This window comes from Chlorocebus sabaeus, chromosome 3 (genome assembly GCF_047675955.1).
Source record: "Chlorocebus sabaeus isolate Y175 chromosome 3, mChlSab1.0.hap1, whole genome shotgun sequence".
Lineage (NCBI taxonomy): Eukaryota > Metazoa > Chordata > Mammalia > Primates > Cercopithecidae > Chlorocebus > Chlorocebus sabaeus.
The window spans coordinates 77,759,784-77,777,306 of NC_132906.1; the positions used below are offsets into that span (position 1 = coordinate 77,759,784).

General features: G+C 40.2%; 1 protein-coding gene and 1 long non-coding RNA gene across 2 annotated transcripts in view; one reads left to right on the plus strand and one right to left on the minus strand.

Moving 5' to 3' along the window:
- Positions 1-274: 274 nt before the first annotated feature.
- LOC119627559 (uncharacterized) lies at positions 275-4,165 on the minus strand. Its single transcript, XR_005243745.2, has 2 exons — positions 3,109-4,165; positions 275-1,916 (listed from the first exon to the last, which is right to left on the minus strand). It is a non-coding gene; the product is annotated as an uncharacterized lncRNA (long non-coding RNA).
- Positions 4,166-4,330: 165 nt separating this feature from the next.
- Positions 4,331-17,523, plus strand: part of DNAJC3 (DnaJ heat shock protein family (Hsp40) member C3) — a 107,662-nt gene continuing 94,469 nt past the window's right edge. Inside the window, exon 1 of the mRNA XM_007960704.3 lies at positions 4,331-4,554. Within this exon, the coding sequence (XP_007958895.1) occupies positions 4,473-4,554 (82 nt within the window). The 5' untranslated portion in view covers positions 4,331-4,472. The remainder of the gene's footprint in view (positions 4,555-17,523) is intronic.

Genomic DNA, 17,523 nt, shown 5'->3' on the forward strand with positions numbered 1-17,523 from the left:
TAAAGACTCTTTAAATCATACTTCAAAACTTTCAGCTCATAATTAACACAAGCTATTATTTAAATGAACTCACATTTTAAAAATAAAAAATACAGTGAACAGCATTTTTATTTTATTTTGCTAGATTGTTTGGACTAGAATATAACTAGAATGTGTATGTAACAACAGATATTTGAAAAAATCAAATAACCTACAATTTCCAAAGTGAGAGAAAAAGAGAAGAGCATCAAAAAGCGGAAAAAAGAGCTGGCTTAGGCAACTATTATCTCTGTAAAGGGCTAATTCTCTTTCTTCTGCAAGGAGAGGAGATAAAATTTGATGCAGAAAAACTCATTTGGACACAAATACACAAGAGAGTCACCGCAGTTGATTTAAAAATACTCAGGCCCTTCACAATATTTTAAATAAACTTCTATTGCTGAAATAATTTTCAAGTAAGGGCATAAGGATAGTACAGGGAGGTCCCAAATACTCCTTATTTTTCCCTATTGTTAGCATCTCGCATAACCATGGTACATTTGTCAAAACTAAGAAAGTAATAATGGTACATTACTATTAAACCTGAGACTATTCATATTTCAGTTTTTCCACTAATGTCTATTTTCTATTCCAGGATCCAGTTTAATACAGCACACTGCATTCAGTCATAAGTTTCCTTAGTTTCCTCTGGTCTGTTACAGTATTTCAATCCTTGTTTCCCATGACATTGGTAATTTTGAGGAATACTGATCATGTGTTTTATAGACTGTCCTTTAATTTTAGTTTGATTTTTTTTTTTCATGTTTAGACTAGATTGGATTATAGGTTTTGAGAATACCACACACGTGAATTGCCCTTCTCATCACAGTATATTGGGAGTATATGATAGCAACATGACTTGATGATATTAACTTTGACCACCTGGCCAAGATAGTGTTTCCAGGTTTCTGTACTATGAAGTTACTCTCCACCTCCCTTTCCATACTCTGTTCTTTGGAAGTTTTAGTCACTAAGTCCAGCCCACACTCAAGGAAGGTGGGAAAATGAGCTCCACCTGGTGAAGGGGGAAGTATTGTGTTAAGCTGAATAATGGTCCCCCAAATATATCTACATTCTAATCTCCTGTCATTGTTCTATAGCAAAAGGCAGTTTTTGCAGATGTGATTAAATTGAGGAACTTGAGTAGGAAGAATATCCTGGATTATCTCAGTGGGCCCAATATAATTAATTACAAGGATCCTTATAAGACGGAGGCAAGAAGGTCAAAAATGACAGAAGGTGATGTGAATACAGAAGTGGAGATTGTAGTCATGTGGCCAGAAGCCAAGAAACAACATAAAAGAGGGTGGAAAGCAGAGAAGACAAGATGTGATTTAAAGGCCAAATTTTATATGAAAGTACCAAAATTTGATCAGAATCCCAAAACCCTTGAAAATAAACCATAAATTTGACATATGAGGGTCATATTTTATTCCTCAGATTGGCAAAAACTGAAAATCAATTATATCTAGTGGTGGTGAGTAGGCAGGAACATAAACAGCTGATAGGAATAGAAATTACTTCATTAGGGAAAAAATAATCTGACAATGCATCTTAAAAGTTTAAACGCATTCTTTGACAAAGCAATTTCAATTTTAAAAATCTTTTTTTTTTTTTTTTTTGATAAAGTCTCACTCTGTTGCTCAGTCTGGAGTGCAGTGACATGATCTTAGCTCACTGCAACCTCAAATTCCTGGGTTGAAGCAATCCTCTGCCTCAGTCTGAGTAGTTAGGGCAACAGGCATGAGCCACCACACCTGGCTAGTTTTAAATTTGTTTTGCAGAGACAGGATCTTGCTGTGTTGCTCAGGCTGGTCGCGAACTCCTGGCCTCAAATAATCCTCCCATCTTGGCTTCCCAAAGTGCTAGGGTTATAGGTGTGAGCCACTGCGCCCAGTCTAGAATTGTTTTTTAGAAATAAAAGCACAAGTTTGTAAAAATAAATGTGGAATGATGTATATGGTGGCATTAACTTAATGCTTTTTTTTTTTTAATTTGGCACAAAAAGGTGCTTATAAGTGCTCTACTTGTTTCTGAATATTTATTTCTCCTCATAGTTAATTCCTAAGCAAATCTTATCCCTTTTACCTCCAAAATACGTTCTAGATCTGTCCACTCCTCTCTACCAACATTGTTTTTCCTAGTCAATAAACAAAGATCAACCTAATAAAAATTGTGTAATACTCTTAATTTTGGATATATCATAAATATGCTACCATTTTAAAAAATATTTACTATAATTAACAAATAGTATGAATTACAGTAGAGATTTAATGTTTAATTTCAAAAAGACTCCATAGATTCTGACAAATGCAAACATATTTACAGTAACTTTTCTTACAATCATTGGATTACTTTGGTTTTTGGTTTTATTGGCAAGAGTGGTTTGTGAAAACCATGACTAGATGAACATTGGAGGAAGCATTCCCAAGCATTATACACATAATTTTAGTTTTGCACATTTTTTTCTAATGTTACCTTCTTTGTTATAAAATTATCTTTTTTTCAAGGAATGCTTCGTAAAGCTTAGTTCTAATATTACAGAATTCATAGTTATGTAATTAATCTGAAAATCACTAACCATTGAAGACCCCTGCTACTTTTGCTTCCTATAACACAAAGTTTATCATCTCCTTGATAATTTCTAATTTCCATCCTTAGAACTTCTTCAGCTCTGCTACTTTTTCCTTAAGACCAGGGTCATAGGCAGCACACTGGTGACAACTCACAGTCTAGACATATTGCATTTTGTTTACAATTTTGTGTAAATAGTTATTTTCTATGTTCAGCATCTTGCTGGCTGCTTTGGGTACAGTACCTCAATTGAATGTCTTCACCTGCATATTTGTGGACATTGAAATCATCTACCATTTTTCAGAGACACTACCTTGTGATATAAAAAAACACAAGTCAAAAAAAAAAAAAAATCCCAAGGAATTTCTGAAGGAGCCTCTCTTCACTATTCCGCTGTTGTTAGAATAATGAGTAACACTGGTATAACATTCTACAATTTATCTGCTTCATGAAACTTCAAAACAAACCTTTGAGACTATCAGGATCCTAACCACTTTACAGATGAAGATAACTTACATAAAAGTTATGGGGTTTCCTGGATCTGAATCCTTTACTCTTCACATTATATTATTTTGCCTTCCCCAAAACTAATCAAGGACTCCGTTTTTTCTTTTTTCTTTCTCGAAACCATTTCCTCCATATTAGTTCTCTTCGGAATAGACGCCTTTTAAAAAGTCCTCCTTAGTATATCTTCAGGGAATCACAAATTCACTATGCTATTTATAATTCATGAGTTTCTCTAATATTAGCAAGGCAGCAAATACAGGTGAAGTAATAAGTATGCATACCCCGTGTAAAAATACTGCTGGTGTACAGTGTGTGTGTTGGTGACGCCGGAGGAAGTGGCTGTGAACACGCTTAATGCCGCATTGAGTAACTTCAACCTCATCTTGCTCAGGTTCGTATCTCTCTTGAATTTCCCATGGTAAGCGCAAGATGCAGGATCCGTTCTCACAGTATTTTGCTTACCAGTTGACGTTGGCTGCATTCAGGAACGCCTCGCTCTCTTAAGCCACAGTGCCTTCCTGGTCTCTTCTTCACAGGGTTTTCCACAATCGCTGTTTTTCCTGGGCACGCTGGTTTGCTCAAAGTCGGGGTGGCAGGGCCCAAGTTTCCAGGCCAATTACCTACCTGCCTTAGAGCAATTACGCACTTGTCTCTGGTTGTCCCTGAAATGGTCTAATCATCAGATCGCCCTAATGAACGCCCAGCTTCTCCTGATCGTTTCTTGCTTACGGCTCAGTTCAGACAGTATTTGTTCCGGGACTCTCAGCGGGAGGCGGTGTTTACCGGCTCACTTGAGACCTCAATTCCAGACGCCCCGGGACCGTGTGTGGCCTTCCCATTCGGACGCTGCGGCTGCGCTTTCGTCTGCTAATATCACGCTGGCGAACCTCGGAAGGATCAAATCGTCCCACTCGCCAACCTAGCGCGGCGGGACTGGCCCAAAAGGGCCTTTGCAGCCTGCGCATGCGGACTCAGCGACCGCCACAGACTCCCAGTCGGCTTCCCTCCGAGCGGCCGCGGCGGTTTGGAGCTTGCTGACAGCTCTGCGACCGGCAGACGCAGCCTCGTCTCGTGCTTCCACGTTATCCTATCAGAGACGGGGCGGGGCGGCGGCCTCCGCAGCGTATCAGCGCGAACCACGACCCCGGCGAGCCCGGGAGGAAAGCCGCCAGAAAGAAGGCGATTGGACGGCGGCGGCGCTCCGGGGCGTAGCGTCGCCCGGGCCCCGCCCACCGCTGCCTTCCTCTGCTGGGCTCCAGAGCCGCTGAGGCCTGAGCGAGAGCCGACCGGGGCGGGCGCAACTGCTGCCAGAGCGCCGGCGCGTGCTGGTGGGCCACACACTCTTCCCTCTCTTCACTTGCGAGCCCTCGGACATGGTGGCCCCCGGCTCCGTGACCAGCCGGCTGGGCTCGGTGTTCCCCTTCCTGCTAGTCCTGGTGGATCTGCAGTACGAAGGTGAGTCCTGCCCTGCCCCGGACGGGAAGTGGGCTCCCGGACCAGGCCCCCGCACTTTCCCGTCTGCGCCCGGGCGCGTGTCCCGGGGCGGCTCGGGAGGTGGGGTGAGCGCTGGGGGAGCCCGCGGCCTGGCTTGGGCCTGAGCCCGCGCCTGGTTCCGGGTTTGCCTGGGGAAGAGTCGAGGGGACCGGAGGGCCGCGGGGCAGGGACAGCGGGTTTGGACTAAGGAAAGGGGCCGCAGGAGTCGGAGGAGGCGGAGTGCGCCCCGTGGCGGGGAGCGGGGGCACGGGGCTGCGACTTCAGGACGTCCTGGGACGCGGAGACTTGGGCAGCCTTTGGGTCCCGGCCTCGCTTGGGACCCTCGCTGGGCGTCTGGGGACACTGTCAGTCATTGGTGCTAGGAGGAGGCACTAAGGTGGCCAAAAGACTTCCTTCGCCCTGGAGTTCTTGGGTGGGGTAGAAGTGTCATGTCTGGCTGGGAGTTGGAGGGGACAGTGTTGACTATTTAAAAAGTGAGTAACCATCCCCATTAAGATGTACTGTCGTGTGGAGAAATTGTTAGTTTGGTGCAATGAGGAGCCGCTGTTGGAATTCCACCTCCCGGACGGCCAGGCACTGAGTTTGTGGTTTTACAACTCCCAGCATGGTGCCATTCAACGTATAGCTGGCATTACTTTTCCAAGTTCGCTGTAAAAGGTTCCCTTAAAAAGATATGAGCGATTAAATTTCACTTCAGTCCTGCAGACTGGAATGTTGGCTACTCCAGAATAGCGAAAATAGAGGAGTGTCCTATCTTAGATGGCAGCGTGGAGGAGTAAGAATTAAAGCTGATAGTGCCGATTTAACGAATGCTTCTGGCGCGGTTACTGTGCGAAATATTCGAGTGTAATGACACATCACATGCACTGATCTATTTTCATCCCCGTAAAAAGGGCTAGTTGTCAAGGAGGTCAAATTAAACCTTTGAGTATTCCATTCAAAGGGAGCGAGGAGCTAAAAGTTGGGAATTGTTCATAGTGAATTCTTCTGAAAGTTCTCAACTTTTTTTTTTTTTTTTTAAGTAGTACTCCCCAGTTTTTAGGTCTCACCCACAGCAGTGGGCTTTTGCTTTTGCTTCCCCCGGTAACCATATTTTTTGAACCCCAAATCAGAACACATAGTGTGGCAACACTGGGACAAAGAATTTGACAGTGAGGCTGCCCCCAGAAAATCTAGGGGATTGGATTGTACCACTTTAATATGGGTCATATATTCTAGTTCTTTTGCATTTTCAAAAGCTTCATTCCTCCTGCCCCCGCACCTCCCACCCCTCATCTCTATTATTTATCTCCAGTTATCATTTATGATTTATTTTGGACACTTAAGAGAAAGTTGCCTATGTTCTGTTTAATGGTGATTTTTTTTTTTTTTTTTAAGTTACAGAGGTGCACAATTTTGAATGATTGCTTTTCCCACTACCTTGTGAACCATCTTTTTAGAACTGCTGTTCTGTATATGAGTCTGTAAGGACTCTTAACTCTTCATTTCCCTCCTGTGGTATTTTCCATAAGAAAACCTCATTAGAGAGCTCTTCTGTGTGGGAGGCACTGGTGACATTTTTCAGAGGAGTGCCAGAGTGTCTTCTTTAGGACTATTGTCTTTGTAAAGTAGCAGGGACTTGGTACAGGTAACAGAAAAGAAAGGAAAGAAAGGAGCCTTTCTGTAAGCTCTCTCTTATTTATGAAAGCGTGTGGTATTATTCCTGCTTTACAGACCAGGGAACTGAGGCTCCAAAGGTTTTACTAACGTTCACTTTGTGTGCACGCTGGAGACAGAAGTTAAGTAGTTGACAACATCATGTGTGTCCAAGCATTTTTAAGTGATGGCAGCTGAGAAAAAAAACCCAGCACTTTTTTGTAATTAACAAGAAGGTTATTTCCTGGGAGGTTTAATACAATGGTTCTCAAACTTGAGTGTGCATCAGAATCGCACATGGAGGGGTTTTAAAACAGAGTGCTGTACCCCACTTACGGAGCTTGATTCATTAGATCTTGATGGTACCTGAAATTTTACTTTTCTATAAAGACCGCGGATGACCACACTGAGTTACTGGTGTAATAAATTATATAGAGGAGTTAAATTAGGTGTCTGCTATGTATTTGACACTGGATTTGGTGATGGGGATATAAAGGTAAGAACTCTGTCTTGAATTAGCAAACTGTTAGACCCTATTTTCCCAAATAAATTCTTTCTGAATTCACTAATCTCATAGTTGTCTGGAAGGCAAATGGTGCTACTGCTAGGCCTGAGGCTTAATAAAATTGTGTTGTATTAAGGATTTTTGTTAAATAGGTAGATTTTAGCTGCTCTTGTCACACAAAAAGTAGTTATGTGAGATGATAGATACATTAATCTGCTTCACTTTTGTTAATCTACTTCACTATTGTAACCATTTTATCTGTGTATGTCTCATAACACTATGTTGTAAACATTGAATATACACAATACAATTCACTTTTAAAAAAAGAAATGGAGAATGGTTATGAGAGAAGTGAATGTGGAACTAAGAGTGGCACAGGATGGAGAAGAGATGACCTAGTTTTTTTCTGATTTTGAAATATGTGTCTGTTTTCTTCTAGATTTTTCTGTTAGTTGTCATCCAGAGATGGCAAGTATATATCATGAATTGAAAGTTTGAATCTTTTAGCACCCTCCCTTCTCAAAGGCCTTTGAAAGAGTGAAGTCAAAAGCACTAGATGAAATCGAATTTTTGGAATAGAAAGAAAACTTTAGTAGTATCTGCTTTAGTATTCTCATATTACAGATAAGGAAGTTATTTCATTTCTTTGCTAATGGTTTGTCCTATTGGTGACTTGAGTAGCAACACAGCCTGGGAACCAAACCTTTTTTCTGTTATCATAGTTTTATCTCTTTTTCTTCCTTAACATGCTATCTGGACCCAATTTTTCTTTATTTCTCTGAGCTGATTAAACCATACATTTTGGCCATAGGGAAAAGAATAGTTAAAAATATATAGTTGAAAATCTATACGTATAAAATATTGTGATAATTTTTATTTGAACCTAACCTATTAGAGGTATGTTTTGTCTTTTCTAGGATTTTCTTGACATTATCTAAATAGGGAAAGAATAAAGTAGCAAAAATGAGAGACTTTAAGTAATTTATATAAATTAAGTATCATAAAAGGTGGTCACATATTTTCTAGAATTATTTTAAATTCTTTAATAAGAAAGGCTATAGGTAGCAGTAGTATCAAAGTTCCAGCTCTCTTGACTAGTTAGTATTTGCTGAGAGACTGCCTGGAAATGCAGTGGTTTTTATTCTGTGGGGCAGGGGCAGTTGTTCTGGGAGGGAATACACTGTATTAATTAGGTTTTATTTTTCCATATGAAGTTAATTAATTGTTGTTAAGTTTAATTTCTACTGCTGTGGTCTCTTTTGATTAATGTCCTACAGCTAATCTTTGTTTATATGGAAATAACGTGGGAATCCATTCACCTGCTCTTCAGAACTCAAACGTTTCAACCATAGATTTATTTTTCTTTCCATATCTTTAGAAAGCTACTTAAAAAAATTAAATCTGATGAGTTTGTATCATTTGGAGTTCTGGAATATGGAGAAGATTCATTTAATCAGTCAGCAAAGGCTTTTACTAATGATATTACTCTTTGGTGAGGTATATATACATAGCATAAAACTCATGGCTTTTGCTCTTGAGTTTACAGACCACTTGGGGTTTAAGGCATGCATTTGTGAAGTATTCATGTCCTCTTTTTCTCCTTTCTCACTTTAGACTGAGTGGTCCATTATTGTAGTTAGTGCACTGCAAATGCCCATTTATTTTCTGGCCCCTGTAATCTTCTGTTTTACTCACCTGCCAAAACCCAGCACTGGTTGAATTCAACTTGGCCAACTCTTTTTATACCTTATAGGTAAACACAGATGGAGGAAAATGGAGACACCTTGGCTAATTAGTCTCATTTATCTTTATTTTTATTTTCAATTTTTTTTTCGAGACAGGATCTTGCCCTGTCACCCAGGCTGAAATGCAGTGGCATGATCCTAGCTCAGTGTAGGCTTGACTTCCTGGGCTCAAGCAGTCCTCCCACCTCAGCCTCCTGAATAGCTGGGACCACAGGTGTGCATGACCACATCCCCTACTAAGTTTTTAAAATTTTTGGTAGGGACAGGGTCTTCTATGTTTGCCCAGGCTGGTCGTGAACTCCTGGGCTCAAGCAATCCTCATGGCTTGGCCTCCCAAAGTGTTGAGATTACAGGCATGAGCTTATGTGCCTGGCCCTGATTAGTCTCATTTTAAAGAAACAATCTCAGTTGCAAATGCACATTAAATACTGCTAACACTCTTACGATTCTTTACTATGTCTATTCTTGAAAATCAGTATTTCAAACATTTTCCTCCCTCCTTAAGCCTCTAATTTAAACTCTCCTTTCCTCTCTCCTCTACCTCATTCTTTTAGATCTTGTCTTTATTGAGAAAATGAAAGCCATCACAAGGCAAGTTCTTCTTTCTACCTCAAAATTCAGTAGCTTATCTACATTTGTACCTATTCTGCTACTTTTTCTCATATTAAATAACATACATTGAATGTCTCTATTCCCAGATTAATCTGTGTAATTACACCCTGGATTCCATTTCCTGTCACCTTCTGAAAATGTTGCTCCTACAGTTGTATCTTTGCGCTGCTATAACAAAATACCACAGACTGAGTAATTTATAAAAAGATTTCAATCTGAATTTTGGAGGGAACGTTCAAACAATAGTAGATGCTGAACTTCCTGCTCTATCTTTCTTTGGCTAGATTCCACTGTCTTCTGTGTTTCTGCTACAAGACTTCTTTTAGACTCTCCCCCACCTTGCTAGAGTCTTGGCTTAGCCTTCTGTTCTTTTTTAAAAAAGAATCTTAGGGCTTTCCTCATTCCTTACATTCTAAGTGCTCCAACCTGAATAACCATCTCTATCTCTGGGATTGCTATCTGGTCTGGGTCTGCCACCGCCTTTGCTTGAACTTTAGTATCTTTGACTATGAGTTCTTGCCTCCTTTAGTCTGGTTCTTCCAGTCTTGATTGTAACTCACATCATACCTTTAACTCCCCACCTTTAAGTTTAAAAAAATCCTTGTTTTCTGCTCTCCAAAATATAAGGTATTCTAATACTAATTTCAGTGAAAGACATAGTTGACTACCTTTTTCCCTGCCCTTGCTGCTTATTTTGCTTAGGATCACTCCTTGTCTAAGGAGAAACCTATTGTCTGATGCTGATTAGGAAATGGCATGATGTTTGGTTGTCTTACCTCTCTGAAAATAATGTTTACAGACCATGTGGCAAAGGAATAAAAATTACCTGTGACTCAAAAGAGAGTTGATTGCAAAAACAGTCAATAATTTGCAAATAATTTGATTTTTCAGATATGTGTCTTTATGAATCATTGCTCATATATTTGACTTCATAATTGTTATGTATTTTAGATTTTATTCGATGAATTATAATACATTTAAATAAAAAGGCAAATAGTTAAATTCACTCAACAAATATTGCATACACACTATGTGTGGGATACTGAATTAGGTGATACAAAGAAGAAAAGACAGCTCCTCCTCTCAAACTTGCTTTTGATGAGTTTTATGGGGTTGGGACTTCGAGAAGCAGGCAAATTGTGAAAAGCAATGTATAGAGATAGTGACATTACGAAGTGAAGTCATGTACCTGTGAGTGTGGAAATGCAAAATATAATAGGAAGATTGAAGGAGCTTTTTTTCCCTCTCTCAGAACAATACAGTGTGAGGGATGGTTTCACAAAGGAGCCAGCATTTGAGGGCAGAATCTTTTTTTTTTTTTGTTTAACTTTATTTTATTTTAGATTCAAGATATACATGTGCAGGTTACATGGGTAAATTGTGTAATGGTGGAGTGATATGGTTTAGATCTGTACCCCACGCAAATCTCATGTTTAGTTGTAATCCCCAGTGTTGGATCTGGGGCCTGGTGGGAAGTGATTGGATCATGGGGTTGGTTTCCAATGGTTTAGCACCATCCCCCAGAGCTGTTATTGTGATAGAATTCTCACAGGATCTGGTTGTTTAAAAGTGTGTAGTATCTCCCCCCGCCTCTTCCTCTGGCTCTGGCCATGTGAAGATGTGTCTACTTCTTCTTTACTTTCTGCCATGATTGTAAGTTTCCTGAGACTTCCTCAGCCATGCTTCATGTACAACCTATAGAACCATCAGCCAATAAAACCTCTTTTCTTTATAAATTACCCAGTTCTGGCCACACCTGTAATCCCAGCACTTTCGGAGGCCGAGGCGGGTGGATCACGCGGTCAGGAGTTCAAGATCAGCCTGGCCAAGATAGTGAAACCATCTCTACTAAAAATACAAAAAAAAAAAAAAAAAATTAGCCAGGTGTGGTGGTGGGCACCTGTAATCTCAGCTACTCGGGAGGCTGAGGCAGATAATTGCTTAAACCCAGGAGACGGAGGATGCAGTGAGCCGAGATTGCGCCACTACACTTGAACCTGGGTGACAGAATGAAACTCCATCTCAAAAAAAAAAAAAAGAATTACCCAGTTCCAGGTATTTCTTCATAGCAATGTGAGAATGGACTAATACAGAAAATTGGTGGTACTAGGAGAATGACCGCAGAATGACTCAGAATGACCGCAGATGAGTAACTTACTGGGAACTGGAGTAAAGGCCACTCTTGCTATGCTTTAGCAAAGAGAGTAGTGGCATTGTACCACTAGTCTATGGATCTGTGGAACTTTGAACTTGAGAGAGATGATTTAGGGTATCTGGTGGAAGAAATTTCTAAGCAGTAAAGTGTTCAAGATGTGACTTGACTGCCTCTTGCAGCCAGTGCTCATATTCATGAGCAAAGAAATGATGTAAAATTTGAACTTATATTTAAAAGGGAAACAGAGCATAAGAGTTGGAAAATTTTCAGCCTGACCATGTGGTAGAAAAGAAAAACCCATTTTCAGGGGAGTAATTCAAGCAGACTTACTACATTTGCTTAAGTAAAGAGGAGTCAAGTGCTGATAGCCAAGACAATGGGAAAAAGGGCTCCAAGACATCTCAGCGACCTTAAGTCAGCTCCTTTCTCATAGGCCCAGAAACCTAGGTTTCCTGGGTGATTCTTAGGACCCTGCCACCCTGTGTAGCCTTAGGGCACTACTGCCTGCATCCTAGGTACTCCAGCTCTAGCCATGGCTGAAAGGGGCCCAGATATAGCTCAGGCCTTCAGAGGGTGCCAGCCCAAACCCTTGGCAGATTCCACATGGTGTTAAGCCTGCAGGTGCTGAATGCAAGAGTTGAGGCTTGGGAGCCTCAGCCTAGATTTCAGATGTATGGAAAAGCCTGGATGTTCAGGCAGAAGGCTGCTGCAGGGGCAGAGCCCTCATGGAAAAATCTCTACTAGGGCATTGCAGAGGGGCAATGTGGGGTTGGAGCCCCCACACAGAGTCTCCACTGGGGCGTTGCCTAGTGGAGCTGTGAGAATGACCACCATCTTTCAGACCCTAGAATGGTAGATCCACCAACAGCTTGCACCATGCACCTGGAAAAGCTGCAGCCACTCAACACCAGCCCTTGACAGCAGCTGCTCAGGCTGAGCCCTGCAAAGTCACAGGAGTGACACTGCCCAAGGCCTTGGGAGCTCACCCCTTGTTGCAGTATGCCCTGGATGTGAGACATGGAGTCAAAGGAGATTATTTTTGAGCTTTAAGATTTAATAACTGCCCTGCTGGGTTTTAGCACGTTCATGGGGCCCATAACCTTTTTCTTTTAGCTGGTTTTACCCTTTTGGAAAGGGACTATTTACCCAATGCCTATAGTCCCATTGTATCTTGGATGTAATTAACTTGTTTTTGATTTTATAGGCTCACAAGTGGAAGGGACTTGGCTTGTCCCAGATGAGACTTTGGACTTTTGAGTTAATGCTGGAATGAGTTAAGACTTGGAGGGCTGTTGAGAAGGGATCATTATATTCTGCAATGTGAGAACATGAGATTTTGGAGGGGCTGGGGCAGAATGATATGGTCTGGATCTGTGCCCCACCCTACTCTTATGTTGAATTGTAATCCCTAATGTTGGAGGTGGGGCCTGGTGGTAGGTATTTGGATCATGGGGGTAGTTTCTAATGGTTTACCTCTATCTCCCTATTGCTCTTCTCATAATAGAGTTCTCATGATATCTGGTTGTTTAAAAGTATGTAGCACTTTCCCTCTGTCTCTCTTCCCCCTGCTCTGACATATGAAGAGGTGCCTGCTTCTCCTTTCTCTGTGATTGTGAGTGTCCTGAGGCCTCCCCAGCCATGGTTCCCATACAGCCTGCAGAACTGTGAGCCAATTAAACTTCTTTCCTTTATAAATTATTCAGTTTCAGGTATTTCTTTATAGCAATGTGAGAATGGACTACATGGGGTGTGGGCTTCTAGTGTACCTGTTACCCTAGTAATGAACATTGTACCCAGTGGGTAATTTTTTAACCCTCACTCTCTTCCATCTTCTCTTTTGGAATCCCTAGTAACTTATTTACATCTTTATGTCCATGTGTACCCATTGTTTAGATCCCACTTGTAATTGTGAACACATGGTATTTCATTTTCTGTTTCTGAGTTATTTCACTTAGACTGATGGCCTCCAGTTCCATCCATGTTGCTGCAAAGGACATCATTTTCTTTTTTATGGTTATGTAATATTCCATGTTGTCCATATGCCACATTTTCTTTATCCAGTCAACCGTCGATGGACACTTAGGTTGATTCCATGACTTTGCCATTGTGAATAGTACTGTGATAAACATACAAGTGCAGGTGCCTTTTCTTTAATATAAGGATTTGGTTTCCTTTGGGGAGATACCCAGTAGTGGGATTGTTGGGTCAAATGGTAGTTCTGTTTTTTTTTTTTTTTTTTTTTTTTAATAAATCTCCATATTGTTTTCCATAGTGGTTGAACTAATTTACATTGCTGCCACCCGTATATAAGTGTTACAATTTCTTCACCTCCGTACCAACATCTATTATTTTTTTTTTGAACTTTTTAGTAATAACCACTCAGACTGGTGTAAGATGACTGATATTTCATTGTGGTTTTAATTTTCAGTTCTCTGATAATTAGCGATGTTGAACATTTTTTCATGTTTGTTGGCTGTTTATATGTCTTCTTTTGAGAAATATCTCTTAATGTCCTTTGCCCACTTTTTTTTGAGACAGAGTCTTGCTCTGTCGCCCAGGCTGGAGTGCAGTGGTGTGATCTCGGTTCACTGCAAGCTCTGCCTCCCAGGTTCACACCATTCTCTTGCCTCAGCCTCCCGAGCAGCTGGGACTACAGGTGCCCACTACTATGCCTGGCTAATTTTTTGTATTTTTAGTTGAGACAGGATTTCATTGTGCTAGCCAGGATGGTCTCGATCTCCCGACCTCCTGAACGGCCGCTTTGGCCTCCCAAAGTGCTGGGATTACAAGCATGAGCCACCGCACCTGGCCCTTTGCCCACTTTTTAATGGGGTTATTTGTTTTCTTCTTGTTGAGTTGTTTGAGTGTCTTGTAGATTCTGGATATTAGTCCTTTGTCAGAGACATAATTTGCAAATGTTTTCTCTCATTCTGTAGTTTGTCTCTTTGCTCTGTTGATAATCTTTTGATGTGCAGAAGCTTTTTAGTTAAGTCCCATTTATTTTTGGTTTGGTTGCATTTGTGTTTGGGGTCTTCATCATAAATTGTTTGCCTAGGCCAATGTCCAGAATGTTTAATCTGTCTTGAGGTAGTTTTTGTATATGCTGGGAGATAGAGATCCAGTTTCTTCTGCATATGGCTAGCCAGTTTTCCCAGCACCATTTATTGAATTAGGGTGTCATTTCCCTGTTGTTTATTTTTGTCAGCTTTGTCAAAGATCAATCAGTTGGATGTAGGTATGCGGTTTTATTTCTGGGTTCTCTATTGTAGTCCATTGTTCTATGTGCCTATTTTAGTTACTACAGCTTTGTAGTATAATTTGAAGTCAAGTAATATGATGCCTCTGGATTTGTTCTTTTTAGTTAGGATTACTTTGACTATTAATGCTGTTTTTTGGTGCTGTATGAACTTTAGAATTGTTTTTCCTAATTCTCTGAAAAATGACGTTGGTGATTTGATAGGAATTGTGTTGAATCTACAGATTACTATGGGCAGTATGGTTATTTTAATGATAGTCTCTAAATTCATGAGCATGGGATGCTTTTCTGTTTATGCCATATATGATTTGTTTCTTAAGTGTTTTGTAGTTCTCATGGAGATTGTTCACCTCCTTGGTCAATATATTCCTAGGTATTTTATTTTTTTTCCTTATGGCTATCGTAAATGGGATTGAATTCTTGATGTGGTTTTCGGCTCAATGTTGTTGGTGTATAGAAATGCTACAGATTTTTATACGATAGTTTCGTATACTGAGACTTTACTGAAGTTGTTTATCAGGTCTTGAAGTCGTTTAGTAGAATCTTTAGGGTTTTCTAGGTAAAAAAATAATATTTGTGAAGAGACATAATTTGACCTTCTCTTCTCCCATTTGAGTGTCTTTTATTTCTTTTTCTTGCCTAATAACTTTAGCCAGGACTTCCAGTACTATGTTGAATTGGAATAGTAAGAGTGAACATCATTGTCCTGTTCCAGTTCTTAGGGTGAATGCTTTCAGCTTTTCCCCATTCAGTATATTGGCTGTGGGTTTGTCATATGTGGCCTTTATTATGTTGAGGTATGTTTCCTCTATGCCTAGTTAATCTAGTTAACAGTCTATCAATTTTGCTCATGGATTTGGAGAATATAATATCATTAAAATGACAACACTACCTAAAGCAATCCACATACTACCCAAAGCATACTGTCTTGGTTATTGTAGCCTTATAGTGTGAAGTTGGGTAATGTGATGCCTCCAGCTTAGTTCTTTTTGCTAAGGATTGCTTTGGCTATTTAGGTTCTTTTTTGGTTTTATATGAATTTTAGAATATTTTTAATTCTGTGAAAAATGACATTGGTAGTTTGGTAGGAATAGTGCTGAATCTGTAGATTGCTTTGGGCAGTATGGCCATTTTAATGATATTGATTCTTCCAACCCATGAGCATGGAATGTTTTCCCATTTGCTTCTGTCATGTATGACTACTTTGAGCAATGTTTAATAGTTCTTCCTTTAGCGATGTTTCACCTCCTTGGTTAGCTGTATTCCTAGGTATGTTACTTTTTGTGTGTGGCTATTAAAAATGGGATTGTGTTATTGATTTGGTTCTCAGCTTGAATGTTGTCAGTATATATAAATGTTACTGCTGCTTGTACATTAATTTTGTATGCTGAAACTTTACTGAAGTTTCTTATCAGTTCCAGAAGCCTTTTGGTGGAGTCTTTAGGGTTTTTTAGGTGTAGAATCATATAATCACTGAAGAGAGGTATTTGACTTCCTATTTAGATGCCTCTTATTTCTTTCTCTTGCCTGATTGCTCTGGTTAAGACTTCCAGTACTGTGGCAAATACGAGTGGTGAGAATGGGCATCCTTGTCTTGTTCCAGTTTTCAAGGGAAATGCTTTCAGTGCTGCCTGTTTAGTATGGTGCTGGCTGTGGGTTTGTTATAGATGGCTTTTTTTTCAGCATACCTTATTATTTTCAGGTATGCTTCTTCAATGTCTAGTTTCTTGAGGAATTTTTATACAGGGGTGTTGGATTTCATAGACTGCTTTTTCTACAGTGTTTTTTTTTTTTTTTTTTTTTTTTTGAGGCAGAGTCTTACACTGTCTCCCAGGCTGGAGTACAGTGGCTCTATCTCGGCTCACTGCAACCTACGCCTCCCACTTCAGGTGATTCTTGTGCCTCAGCCTCCTGAGTAGCTGGGGTTACAGGCATGCACCACCACGCCTGACTAATTTTTTGTAGAGATGGGGTTTTGCCATGTTGGCCGGGCTGGTCTTGAACTCCTGGCCTCAAGTGATCCTCCCGCCTCAGCCTCCCAAAGTGCTGGGATTACAGGTGTGAGCCACTGTGCTAACCCTTTCTGTATCTATTAAGATGATCATTTGGGTTTTGTTTTTAATTGTGTTTATGTGGTGGACCACATATGTTTGCATATTTTGAACCATGCTTGCATCCCAGAGACAAAGCTCAGTTGATTATGATGGGTTTGTGTGTGCGTGTGTGTGTGTGTGCTGTTGGATTTAGTTTGCTAGTATTTTGTTGCATATGTTTACTTCTATTTTCATCAGGGATATTGGTCTGTGGTTTCCTTGTTTCAGTTGCCTTGCCTCATTTTGGTATCAGGTTGATACTGGTTTCATAGAATGAGTTAGGGAGGAATCCTTCCTCCTTGATTTTTTTTTTTGGAATACTTTCAGTAAGATTGGTAACCAGCTCTTCTTTGTATGACTGGTAAAATTTGGCTGTAAATATGTCCTGGACTTTTTGTTTTTTTGTTTTTCCTGAAGATTTTGTTAGGACTAATTTGATTTTATTGCTCATTATTGGTCTATTCAGGATTTCTATTTCTTCTTGGTTAAATCTTGGGAGGTTGTATGTTTCTGGGAATCTGTCCATTTCCTGTAAGTTTTCTAGTTTGCTTAAAGATGTTCATAGTAGTCTCTGATGATCTTTTGTATTTCCGTGGTATCAGTTGTCACCTTTCTCATTTCTGGTTGTGCTTATTTGAATCTTCTCTTTTTTTCTTGGTGAGTCTAGCTAGTGGTCTATCAATTTTGTTTATCCTTTCAAAGAAGTTTTTGTTTTGTTGATGTTTTTAATCTTTTTATTTTTTTTATTTTTATTTTTTGGTCACCTCTCATTTAGTTCATTTCTGATCTTTTTATTTCTTTTCTCCCAGCTAGTTTTGGGTTTGTGTTATTTTTCTGGTTCCTTGAGGTGTGGTGTGTGGTTGTTCATTTGAGATCTTTCTGTCTTTTTGATGTAGGCATTTAATGCTGTAAACTTGCTTCTTAGCACA